The 13,823-nt window shown below is 41.4% G+C and overlaps 1 protein-coding gene across 1 annotated transcript in view; it reads right to left on the minus strand.

Moving 5' to 3' along the window:
- The window catches only part of ARSB (arylsulfatase B), a 193,613-nt gene extending 186,025 nt beyond the window's left edge, over positions 1-7,588 (minus strand). The window contains exons 1-2 of the mRNA XM_011992211.1: positions 7,508-7,588; positions 2,744-2,930 (exon numbers count right to left, since the gene is read on the minus strand). Of these exons, the coding sequence (XP_011847601.1) occupies positions 2,744-2,930; positions 7,508-7,588 (268 nt within the window). The remainder of the gene's footprint in view (positions 1-2,743; positions 2,931-7,507) is intronic.
- Positions 7,589-13,823: the final 6,235 nt, after the last annotated feature.

The following is a 13,823-nucleotide window of genomic DNA, read 5'->3' on the forward strand; positions in this document are numbered from 1 at the left end:
TGCGGCACTATTCACAATAGCAAAGACTTGGAATCAACCCAAATGTCCATCAGTGATAGACTGGATTAAGAAAATGTGGCACATATACACCATGGAATACTATGCAGCCATAAAAAACGATCAGTTCATGTCCTTTGTAGGGACATGGATGAAGCTGGAAATCATCATTCTCAGCAAACTACTGCAAGAACAGAAAACCAACCACCACATGTTCTCACTCATAGGTCGGAATTGAACAATGAAATCACTTGGACTCTGGAAGGGGAACATCACATACCGGGGCCTATTATGGGGAGGGGGGAGGGAGGAGGGATGGCATTGGGAGTTATACTTGATGTAAATGATGAGTTGATGGGTGCTGATGAGTTGATGGGTGCAGCACAGCAACATGGCACAAGTATACATATGTAACAAACCTGCCCATTGTGCACATGTACCTTAGAACTTAAAGTATAATTAAATAAATAAATAAATAAAAGGATATCATTTCTACCTTCTGTCTAGTCGAGTATTTAAGTACCTAACTTGGTTTTAATAAAAATTCAAAATATCTACAGTCCATCCTCTTCCCAGAGTATAGATATTGACCCATCTTTTAGCAAAGGCCTGACTGAAAAATTTCTAAGGATGTACCTGTTTGTTCCTCTAGAATTTCCAAGATGATAAAGTGATCTTACATCCAAGCTTAATTTTTAACAGCTATTTGAGGTACTGAGAATACATCCAGGTTCATTTAAAAAAAAAAAAAAGCTAAGATTGAGTAGTGTGGTCTGCTGGCAGACCTGGATGAGAGTGGGGCACACACACCCTCCTGTCTGTCATCCTTGCATCTTGATTTTAACCCTGAATCCAATGAGGCATTACAGAGTCATGTGCTTCAGCTACATGGTTTTGGCCCCCATATAATTACTTTTACTGAATTGCACTTTGGTGCTCTGGCCCTAGCTTGAACAGAAGAAAATACCTCAAAACATCTACAAGAAAACCACCACTTTATTATTAAAATGACATTTTTAAGGATGTTGTCCACCTTACCTTCTCCTTTTCCCAAAGGAGAAATTTCTCTCAGGCCTAAGAGCCAGAAAATGCTTTTGCTTTTCCTGAACATCTGGTTTCCATTTATCTTGTAAATAATGTAACTCTTATAATCTTTTCCTTTCTTTCTCCCTCTTTGGACAAATATATTTCAAATCTCGGGCTGGGCGCGGTGGCTCACGTCTGTAATCCCAGCACTTTGGGAGGCCAAGACGGGTGGATCACAAGGTGAGGAGTTCGAGACCAGCCTGACCAACATGGTGAAACCCTGTCTCTACTAAAGTATAAAAATTAGCCAGGTGTGTTGGTGCATGCCTATAATCCCAGCTACTCAGGGGGTTGCAGTGAGATGAGATTGTGCCATTGCACTTCAGCTTGAGAGACAGAGCAAGACTCCGTCTCCAAAAAAAAAAAAAAAGAAATTTCGAATCTCGGAGTTGAATATGAAGCCAGCCTAGAGCAATGCAACTTTTCTGTAATTTGACGTCATTAACCTATTCCATCTTTCTCTACTCATCCTGATTATTTAATCCTATTTTAACTTTTTATGTTCAATATGCGTTCCTTTTTGGCTATGGTGGGTTGTAAATAAACAAATAAACTGATGGGAGGCAGGTAAGTAGCTAAATAGCTGGACAGATAGCTCACTATAAAAAGAACTTGAAAGAAAGATATACAGCTACTGGCGAGATACATAGGTTATTAATTAAGGCACAGGTTGTTACAGGTTTAAAGAGGACATATTTTAAAACAAACTCTAGGTTTCACATTTAGTTTCATAGGGCTATCAAGTTTATAAAATATTTATGATTATTTCTTCTTAACCTTCTTATTACCATTTGTTATTTGGCCTCCTCATTTTCTTTTATTTTTAAAAAGCTATCTTCCTCAACTTTGTGATTGCAAAAACAGATTTCACAGATGGAAGGACGCCAATGGAAGAGTCTTCCCCCACCCCCTTCAGAAAAAAAGAAAAAATTGTGAATACATTCCACAGGGAGAAAAAAACACACCAAGTCTTTGTGAAGAAAATATTCTTTTTTAAAAAAATTTATTATTATTATTATTTGAGACAGAGTCTCGCTCTGGTACCCAGGTTGGAGTGCCGTGGCGCGATCTCGGCTCACTGCAAGTTCCGCCTCGCAGGTTCACACCATTCTCCTGCCTCAGCCTCCCGAGTAGCTGGGACTACAGGTGCCCGCCACCTTGCCCAGATAATTTTTTTTTGTATTTTTAGTAGAGTCGGAGTTTCACCGTGTAAGCCAGGATGGTCTCGATCTCCTGACCTCATGATCCACCCACCTCAGCCTCCCAAAGTGCTGGGATTACAGGCGTGAGCCACTGCACCTGGCCTGGAAATATTCTTACATTAGGTTTTGCCTGGAATTAAAAAAAAAAAGTCAATCCATGTCCCTTTTTGGTAATAAGGGTCTCTGAGAGTACAGCGGTCTCCAACGTGGATAGTAAACTCTTGCAAGGCCCTAAGGTGGCATTTAGAACTCCGACAAAGGTAATGGGCTTGCCCACCATAAGGTCAGCACAGAGCCCCGCTTACAGAGGTAACATCAGAAAGCAGCCCCATGGCAGTGCCGACTGATTCACTCTGTGTTCAAATTTCCAGTTATTTCACTTAATGGCACTTGGGTGTGTTTTATGACATGGCTGCAGTCAGTCTGAGTTGTTAAAGAAACATGTGCATTTCCATTACCAAAGTAGGTATCAAATCCTCGGCGGGTTGGAAGGCATTCTTTCCGGTACATTCCCAGATGCCATTTTCCGACCATATGGGTAGTATAACCTGCTTCTTTTAGGAGCTGGGGCAGGAGTTTTTCATCCAAAGGAACACAGCTGGGCTGACAGGGCCAGATTATTTGGTGCTGTAAACCTGTACGGATCTTACAGAGATAAACATAAAATTATAGATTAATGACACTGAAATATTGTGAACAAGCAGATAAAATGGCCTTTACCTTACTGATCATATCTGTTGACTTGGATGTTTAACTGTATTCCTGTACTGGCTTGAGGATGTTTCTGAAAGGCAGAATTCTCTTATTCAAATAAAGTAGTGGACATAAACAGGATTTGAAAGACAAATAAAACCATTCCAACAAACAGATATTTTCAACATCTATCAAGGCACTATGTTAGAAACCATTAACTTGTTACTTCTTGCCTCAGAAAAAGTAGCAATAATATGTGGTGTGAATCTATCAAGAAAAAAGTTCCAATTTTGGGCACAGAAGAAGTTGGTGTTTCATTAGAAGACACTTCTGTAATCTTTGAAAATCTGGTGATTTTTTTACAAGTGCTTTTGTTTTTGTTTTTGTTTTGAGAAGGAGTTTTGCTCTGGTTGCCCAGGCTGGAGTGCAATGGCGTGATCTCAGCTCACTGCAACCTCCGCCTCCCAGGTTCAAGTGATTCTCCTGCCTCAGCCTCCTGAGTAGCTGGGATTACAGGCGCCCACTACCACGCCCAACTAATTTATTGTATTTTTAGTAGAGATGGGGTTTCACCATGTTGGCCAGGCTGGTCTCGAACTCCTGACCTCAGGTGATCTGCCCGCCTTGGCTTCCCAATGTGTTGGGATTACAGGCGTGAGCCACCATGCCTGGCTGAGTTATTTAACAGTATAATAAAATGATTATTTCCATTTTTTATTCTACTTTATGTAAATCAAAATCTCAAAAGACTGTGTTCAACTTTTCCTTTTAAAAAGCGGCCATCTGACTGCTGCTTGGGAGTGGCTCACACAAGTATGCCCGGGGCATAAGGTCCATCCAGCAACTAAACTTTAAGCAATGACCACTTGTTAACTTTTGGTGTAATATTGAATTGAATACTCACGATTATATGAAAAGGATATTAAAATAGCCCTCCCTTTTCCAACTACACATCTGTGTGGGGCCAGATTTTTCTTCTTCAATTTTTACCAAAAATAATATATCATAACAGGTTAAATGCAGAAGCAGATACAACCACATAGCAAACTTCTATTAATAGAAAAGATGTTAAAAAATATAAAACAATGCCATTCTTCTCACTTAACTATTTGGTTTTGAAAAATAGAGCTTTTTTCATAAGTTATTCATGTTAATATAGTGGGTTTATTACTATTTTTCATTGAATAAAAAAATTTATAATTTGTTTTAACTTATGGCAAATTTTGAATGGTAACAACCCACTTAAATCTATGCTCCCTGGGGTCCTCAATAATTTTTAAGCAAGTGCAAAGATCCTAAGACCAAAAAGTTTGAGAACTGATACTCTAATGTCCAATAGTGATCACTGCCATGAGGAAAAGGAAAGAAGGAGAGGGAGACAGTGACAGAGGTGGCACTTGCGATAGAGTGGAAAAGAAAGCCTCTCTGGACCAGGCGGGGTGGCTTATCCCTGTAATCCCAACACTTTGGGAGGCTAAGGCAGGAGGATAGCTTGACTCCAGGAATTCCAGGAGAGCCTGGGCAACATGCCATGATCTCATCTCTACTAAAAATAAAAATAAAAATAATTAGCAGGGCATGGTGGCCTGTGCCTGTAGTCCCAGCCACTGAGGAGACTGAGGTGGGAGGATTACTTGAGCCTGCGAGGTCAAGGCTGCAGTGAGCTGTGATCACTCCACTGTACTGCACTCCAGCCTGGGCAACAGAGCAAGATCCTATCTCAAAAAAAGAAAGAAAGAAAGAAACCTTTTCTGAAGAGGAGATATTTGAGCAGTGACCAGAATAAAGTGAGGTGGTGAGACTTGGAGAAATCCAGGGTAAGAGCAATCCAGACCTAAGGAATAAAAACTTCAAAGGCCCTGAGACCTGAGCTTACTAGACAAGTTCAAAAGGCCAGCCCAGAACCCAGAGTGGCCCTGTCACAGCTCTTGTGCTGGTGGGTGCCACTGCAGACCCTGCTGCGGCATGACAGGGTATCACTCCTTGTCTACCCAGTCCCACCCTTCCCTAAAACTTGACACCTCCTGCCTCCTTTTCTGGCTTAGCCAGGGAGGTGCTCTTCTTTGTAGGAAGTGGGACTGGGGTCTCAAATTCAACTCTGCACCAGACACCAGCCTTCCCCAGTACTGGGAGCTCTTGATTTATAGAATAAACAGGCTCTGGGGACAAGGGAGGTAAGAGTGCCAGTTCTCAACCCAGGCCATGGCTGGTCCCTTCATCAGCTGTAAGGTGGAGAGCAAGAAATGTGTTGCTAATAAATGATTTTTTATAAGTGTTTGTATTTTATTTGCCTTATAATTTAAAGCAGAGTAGCATAAGGCTGAGAGAATTAAATCCCATTCTGGCTTTATCACTTATGAGCTTTGTAACCCTGAGCAGTAACTTCATTCAGTAACCCACTAACTTCAGTAAGTTAGGAATTGCACCTGCTATTGCCTTACTGCATGATCTCTTTCCACATCCTCCTAAAAGAACAACATGGAATATCTTAAGTGTTAAGTTAAAGTGGGTTTATCTTGAGAATGATGGGTAAGTTCACTATCTTGATGTGGTGATGGTTTCACAGGTATATACCTATCAAAGCTTATCGAAATGTATACTTGAAGTGTGTACAGTTTATTGTATGTCAATCATATCTCAATAAAACTGTTTAAAAATAAAAGTGAGTTTAAGTTTTCTACTGAGATTGTTATGCCTCTCCTAGAAGTAATTAGACACCTACCTACATTGGGATATGTGCCAGATACCTTCCGTTTGCCCTTCAAATCCACGCTGCCTTCTCAGTCCTGCTCTCTGCCCTAGGAGGCTGACCTGTGAGGATCAAGTCAAAGGATACTTGTCTTCTGGTTTCTGATTGGGCTCAGCCAATGGGGAGCCCTGGCAGGAGTGAGAGGGAAAAAGGAGAGTGCATGGCCTCGGTTGACAGGCTGCTTAGCCTGGCTACATGAATCTCTCTACCGAAGGTCACTCTGGAAGCAGACTTCTTTCTCTATCTGCCTCTCTCCTTCTAGGTTCTGGTAACTGGCCCTTCCTTTCTTCTCTTCTGGTCTAGGGGTAGTAACAGCTCCACTGGATTACTACACCATCCCTAGCATTTTGCCCCACACATTCACACCTTTTAAAATAGTCCCTTTGTAAATAAACACTCCCTAATTTGAATAGGCCATCTCTTTCCAGCTGGGACCCTGAAGGGTAAGGATGTTGTAATATCCAGGCTGGGAAAGGGAAGCATTCCTCTTAGCACATGTGCACGCGTGCACACACACACACACACACACACACCCCAAATCAAAGAAATATTCCTTCCACAGTTAACTCTGGAAGCTTACTGAAGAGAAAATTGACCCTAGGACTCAAAAACTTCATTGCATATAGTATGCTAATTGGCAACCAGGCAGGACAAGCAAAGATAATATTTTATGGAATCCAAAAGCCCCAGTGGAGATAAATGCTCTGTGAAAATTTCCTTAAATGGAAAGCTCGTCCATCACATGCAGAGAATTAACTCTGATCGCTAGAAAGCACTGCCAAGAGATGTTGTGCGATTTGGTTTCCCTAAGCCATGGGCACCAAGCCAGGTGGTCAGCTGAAGCCTGCCTCCATTATCTACAATCATATGGAGCAGGGAATGTGTTCTTTTCGGTTCCTGAGAATTTATTTGACAGAGCATTTTTATGGCATTATTGGGAAGCAGAAGCCAAACCCTGGATGATATCCAAAAACATGTTTTCGGTCTGTTCAAACACTGTCTCAAGGAAGGAAGCTGTAATGTGTAGAGAAGCAGTAAACAGGCTAATGCCGAGCTGGTTCCCACCCAGCACTTTAGCACACAACTACAGAGCCACGCCATGCTGCATGGGGCAGGAAGGCAACTGGGCAGCAATAGGAATCAAAAGAAAAAAGAAAAAAGGGTGCCCTGATAAACACAACAGAATATAAAACAATTTCATTCTAACACCCATCTGCAATGTCCAAAGAAGTGTGTTTGAATGGAGAAGGTTCTACATGCAATATACAAAAGTCCAAGGGGTTACCTCCCTACCTATCATGTGTGGCTGTCTCCTCTTCATTAAACCAAATCTTCTCTCAAAAAACAACTTCTCCTAAGATTTTACTTGACCATCAAAAATCCTCTCCACAAAGGCTTAAGGTCTGCAAATCCTGTGGAGGACCTGGCTTGTTCTAGGCTCTTTCTGTGACATAACTGAGAGATCCTTGTTTACATATTGGTTGCACGTAACAATTTATTTGGTCCAGTGTGTTATTCTGTCTTCCGCACACCTAGGAGATCCCTGCAGTATAGTCTCATGAGCTTAAAGGACAAAAAACAATCTCTTGCTGGGGGAGAGGAAGATGGCAGCTCCCATATCAGAATCTCTCCCAATTCCCCTTTCAGAGGTCCAGACAGTCAATCGATTAGTTATCTATATGGGAGTTCAGAGCACAATATTTCAGCTACACTCAAACTGTCCCAAGAGCGAAGCAAACCACTGCTGCACAGAAGGCAATAATGTTCTTTCTCTTCGCACCTCAACAGTGTTGACATAATATCCCGTTGAAGAGAAGGGAGGTTCTGTCCAGTCAGTCTGGTGTGAGCAAAATGAACTCATATCCTCAAGTGCCCACATATGTGTGCAATACCTCCTGCTGCAGTACTTAAAAATTCAGAAAAATGGGCCACTCTACCCCTCCACTTTATACACCAGAGAGCCTAGTGGCAAGCTTCATGATCAGAATGCAATCACAGAACATGCTGGTGGCAAAGCAGGAGTTCAGAATTTCTAGCCTGTGCCTCGGCCAGTACACGGCAAGTTTTAACCACGGTCAAGTAGCACTTGTGCCACCTTAGGGTTTATTCCTGGAGATGCCCAAAGAACAAATGGATAGTGAAAAATCTGCTCCCTCCCCACAGAAGCCATTTAAAAAGCAGTCAGCTGCCCATGCTGCTGAAGCCAAGAGCTACAGACACGCATTATGTGTGCTAGGGGCCTGGTGTTGCCATCTGGCCTGGCCCTTCAGGACTCGGGCTGCAGAACTGGCCCCTGTCACTGACAGTTTTAAGAGTCTATTTATTTTGGTGTTGATTAGTAAAGAGTGCAAATCTCTGACTAAACTCACAAAGGGATGTTGTTTATAAAAAAGAATAAACAAGTCAGAAAGGGTTTCAGCGCCTCCCTCTATTTAAATTATAATTCCAAAGAAAGCCCAAATGGAAAAGGAAGGAAAATATGAAGAAAGCTGAGGGAAAGGAATCTCTCAAAAGGTGACATGATTAAGGAAACACAAACAAAAGATAATGACCAGAGAGCAACAGCTTATGCTCAAAGTGATTCCTGAAATGACAAACCTCGTAAATCAAGCAACCAGAAAATCCTCTAACTCAGTTGGCCATATTCCACTCAGCTCCAAACTTATTTCCTTATTTCCTCATTTGCAATTTCCTGGCAGGTAAAAGATATAAAATCTGGAATTGTTTCTTTAAAATGGCTGCAATGTTTGCAGAATAAGGCCTCCGCACTCCCCTTCCCTCCTGGGAAAATGCCTCTTGGATTTGGCTAGGCTTAGGAAGGACGTCCGGCTTTAGCAAACCCATCGAAGTCACCCCAGGGCTCTGCTGTGCTTTAGTGAGGCCATCTTGCTTGTCCCTACGGAGCTAATGCATCCTTTGTTTCTCTCCCTAAAAGAGCACAGGAATAAAGACACTGTTTCCTCTTAGGAGGCACCCACGGTCTCAGGGTTACATGGTCCTGTGACAGCTCCCTCCTCCTGTGCCTTTGCCAGGGGATCCTATGAGCACCCACCTTGAGACACGCATCTTTCCCTGCACCCTGTACACATTTCTTCCAGCTCTGCACTCTCCTGTGCCCTACTTCTGAACCTCAAAGTCCAGGGAGAAGCAACCACTGGCAGGAGTCCACTGAGAGGCCAGTAGGTGAGGAGCAGGCAGGACAGTGAGGGTGAGGAAGACAAGAAGCAGGACAGGGAGGGCATGCTCAGGCAGAGTGCCTGCACCACCATGCCCTCTTCTGCCTGCGGCATGCATCTTTCCTGCTCACCTTGAAGCAAACCTGAAGCAAAAGTCAAAAATTACCCATGATGCTCCAGCACAGCCTCCTTCCTATATTTCCTGTCCAAGGTTCCACCTCAGGAGTGAGTGAAAAGCCGTGAACATGTCTTGTCCGTTTATCAGTGTGATTAAGAAAAATGTGGTTTGGATCCCTTAAGAATGAAAAAAAAAAAAAAAAAAAAAACCTTGGAGTCATCTTTCATTGCTTCCATTCTGTGCCAAGGTTTATGGAGTTCTGGTGGAGTGGCCCCCTCGGAACTCAAGGTAAGGACATTCCCAGCTGAGGACCAGAGTTACTTTTCTTAACTTTTTTCCCAAAAGAGTGTTTTCCTTTAAGCCCTATCACTTTCTTACCCTTTAATCTTTCCAATTTCTTAAAAAAGAATTAAGGGGACTAGAAATGACATGGCAATTTGAAGCAGTTTAATTAAGATGGTGAGCTCTTTCAGGAACTGTGTAAAAGTGCTTCTCACATTCGATCATTTAATTGTCCAACGCTGAGTGCTACTTTAGCCCAGAGACAAACAAGGCAATCTAACGGAGAAGTCAGACCTCAGAACCACTAATCACAATTAAAATGTGTACTAGGAATAACGGAGGCATAATAAGTATTTTGTATGGCATAAAGTCAATGTGTAAGAGTATGGAAAATTAGTAATATTAAGTTTTCTATTTGAACTAAAAGTAGTACACAAATTCTATTAGAAAAGCTGGAGAATTTTAAAATTAATATTTTTAATCTTGAGGTTTTAAATAAGGGTAAAATAAATATAAAATCTATTTTCTCATGTGCATAACATACCTCCAAGGGATATCAAGAAACCAATAAACAGAAGCTACCTATGGGAAAGAGGGCAGGGAGAAAGGATGAAAACGTCCTCATCTATATATTTATATTTTTTACATCTTTTATATGTGAAATCTTTGAATGTATTTCCTAGAGACGATTTTAAAAACAGGTTACTTTTTTTTTTTTTTTTAATATTCTTTTTTTGCTTGTTTTTGTTTTTGTTTTTTTTGAGACAGAGTCTCACTGTGTCACCTGGACTGGAGTGCAGTGGCACTATCCTGGCTCACTGCAACCTCTGCCTTCCCGGGCTCAAGCAATTTCCCGCCATCCACCTCCCCCACCCCCTGGTCCCAACCTCAGCCTCCTGAGTAGCTGGGACTATAGGCGCTTGCCACCACACTTGGTTAATTTTTTTAACTTTTTAGAGAGATGGAGTTTCACCCAGGCTGGTCTCGAACTCCTGGACTCCAGTGATCTGCCCACCTCGGCCTCCCAAATTCCTGGGATTACAGGCATAAGCCACGGCACCCAGCCAAGCTTATTTCTTTTAAAGAAAAAGAGAGAATACGTATAATTAATTCTAATTGGAATTACATGTATCCAAAGAATGCCATATGGCACTTGACTATCTTTCCTTAAAATATACCCATTTAGAACACTGTTAGATTAGAAATGTTCTTTAGTTTATAACAGCCTCAATGTAACCTTACTATAAAAACTGACACAAAAAAAAGTTCAAGTTTTAACACTTTATAATGGGTGAGCAGCATTAAACCCAGGGAGACCCAGCCTCCCTCCTCTAGCTCTTGGCCTGCCTCTGGCACCCTCATTCACTCAGCTACCATCTCATTCTTACAACAAGTTCATTCCAGCCTCAAGGGCTTTGCTTCTGTTGCTCCTTCCTCCACGTTAAACTTTGCTAGAATGTGTGCATGGCTGACTCCCTTCATTCATGCCTCTGCTCATACTACCTCTTTTAAGACACCTTCCTGAGTCAAGATCACTTGACCTACTTTATTTTCTTCTCCACATGTATTGTCACACCATTTAAATTCACCTTACTTAATTGTTTGTATTTCTTTCTTCCCCCGCCCCCCACTGCCGAGATGGAGTCTTGCTCTGTTGCCCAGGCTGGAGTGCAGTGGCGCAATCTCAGTTCACTGCAACCTCCACCTCCCAGGTTCAAGCGATTCTCCTGCCTCAGCCTCCTGAGTAGCTCGGATTACATGTGTGTACCACTACACCTGGCTAATTTTTGTATTTTTAGTAGAGACGGGTTTCACCATGTTGGCAAGGCTGGTATCAAACCCCTGACCTCAGGTGATCCACCTGTCTCGGCTTCCCAAAGTTCTGGGATTACAGGCATGAGCCGCCACGCCTGGTCTGTTTGTATTTATTTCACATCCCTCTTGGTTACTCCTTCTCCTTACCTCAACCCCTTCAGATTAGAAGCACCGAGAGATTCCCAAAGTACAGTGGCGTAACTCGCTGCTCAGTAAATATTTGTTGAATGAAAGAATGAATGAATATATCACACTTAATGGTGATCGACTGAAAGCTTCCCCTCTAAGATTGGAAATAAGTCCACTCATGCCACTTCTACTCAGTATTGCACTGGAGGTCCTATCCAGGGTAATTAGGCAAGAAAATGAAATAAAAGGTATCTAGATTAGAAAGGAAGAAGTAAAACTTCTATTTGCAGATGATATGATCTTGCACTAAAAAACTCTAAAGATTATACACACACAGACAATTAGAACTAATAAGTTCATTAAGGTTGCAAAATGATTGATGTAAATATATCAGTTGCATTTCTATGCAACAGCAATGAATTACTGAAAATAAAATTAAGAAAGGAAGTCCACTTACAATACCACTGAAAATAGTAAAACAGGAATTTAACCAAAGTACAATGCTTATACATTAAAAATTATAAAACATTGTTGAAAGAAATTAAAGAAGACCTAAACAGGCTGGGTGTGGTGGCTCACGTCTATAATCCCAACACTTTGGGAAGCCAAGGCAGGTGGATCATATGAGGTCAGGAGTTCAAGACCAGCCTGGCCAACATGGTGAAACCCCATCTCTATTAAAAATACAAAAATTATGTGTGCGTGGTGGTGCATGCCTATAGTCCCAGCTACTCAGGAGGCTGAGGCAGGAGAATTGCTTGAACCCCACAAGGCAGAGGTTGCGGTGAGCCAACACTGTGTTCCAGCCTGGGCAACAGAGCCGAGCGAGACTCTGTCTCAAAAAAAAAAAAAAAAAAAAAAAAACTCTAAATAAACAGAAAGACATCTCATATTCTTAAATTGGAAGTTATATTGTTGAGGTAATAATACTCTCCAAATGGTTCTACAGATCACTGAAATCCCTATCAAAATTCCACTTCCCTTTTTTTTTTTTTTTATAGAAATGGACAAGTTGATCCTAAAAGTTATGTGGAAATGCAAGGGGCTGAGAATAGCCAAACTGTCTTGAAAAAGAATAACAAAATTGGAAGACTCACATTTTCTAATTCTAAAACCTTTGCAGTACAAAGCAACAGTAATCAAGACAGTGAGGCACTGGCATAAGGATAGGCATATAGATCAATGGAATAGAATTATAAGTCATACATCTATAGTCAGTTGAGTCTTGACAAGGGTGCAAAGGGTGCAATGAGGAAAGAACATTCTGTTCAACTGAAATATCTGGACACCTACATACCTCAAATCGTACATAAAAATGAACTCAAAATGGATCAAAGACCTAAATGTAAAAACTGAAATTATAAAATACTTAGAAGAAAACATAGAGGTAAATCTTCATAATCTTGGATTAGAAAATGGTTTCTTAGACATGGTACCAACAATATAAGCAACCAAAGAAAAATAGGTAAGTAGTACATAAAAATTTGTAACTTTTGTTTACATCAAAGGACACTATCAGGAAAGTAAAAAGCAATCCACAGAATGGGAAAAAATATTTGCAAAGAGTCTATCTGATAAGGGTTTATTTAATAGTATCCAGAATACATAAAGAACTCCTACAACTCGAGAATGAGAAGATAAATAACCCAATTTTAAAATAGACAAAGGATCTGAGTAGACATTTCTCCAAAGAAGACATACAAATGATCGATAAGACATGAAAAGATGTTCAACATCATTAGTCACTAGGGAAATGAAAATCAAAACTACAATTAAATACCACTTCCTACTCACTAGGATGACTTGAAGGCTATAATCAAAAAAGATAATGACAAGTGTTGGCAAGGATGTGGGGACACTAAAACCCACATACATTGCTAGTGGAAATATAACATGGTATAGCTGCTGTGGAAAACAATTTCCAGTTCCTCAAGGAGTTAAACATAGAGTTGCCACATGATACTAAGACAGCCAGGTGGGAGGGGGTCCCTGGCCAAACTCCAACTGGACTATGCACAGGGGTGGAGCCACGGAGGTTCGCGCCTGGCCTCTCCTCTGCCTATGGCACCTGGGATTCAAATGGGCGATGAGGGAAGCACTGTAGCAGGGACTCCTTGCAGTGGGTCCCTGTTTCCCCCTTTTTTCCTTCTCACCCAGTAAAACTCTGCTTACTCACCCTTCAAACCATCTGCGAGCCTGAATTTTCATGGCCATGGGACAGACAAGGACCTCGTCGTTAGCTGAACTAAGAAGTCCTGCAACAATACTGTGTTTCACTCCTAGGTATTAACCCAAAAGAACTGAAAAAATATGCTCACACAAAAACTTGTACATGGATGTTCACAGCAGCATTATTCATAATAGCCAAAAAGTGCAAATAACCTAATGTCCATCAATGGATGAATGTATTAACAAAATGTGGCATGTCCATACAATGGAATATTATTGAGCCATAAAAGGGAACAATACATGCTACAACATAGATGAAAGGCCATCTGTTGTATTCCATTTATATGAAATGTCCAAAATAGGTAAAGCTACATAGATAATAAGAATATTGGTGGTTTCCAAGCGCT

Source organism: Mandrillus leucophaeus, unplaced genomic scaffold, assembly GCF_000951045.1.
Source record: "Mandrillus leucophaeus isolate KB7577 unplaced genomic scaffold, Mleu.le_1.0 Scaffold407, whole genome shotgun sequence".
Classification (NCBI taxonomy): domain Eukaryota; kingdom Metazoa; phylum Chordata; class Mammalia; order Primates; family Cercopithecidae; genus Mandrillus; species Mandrillus leucophaeus.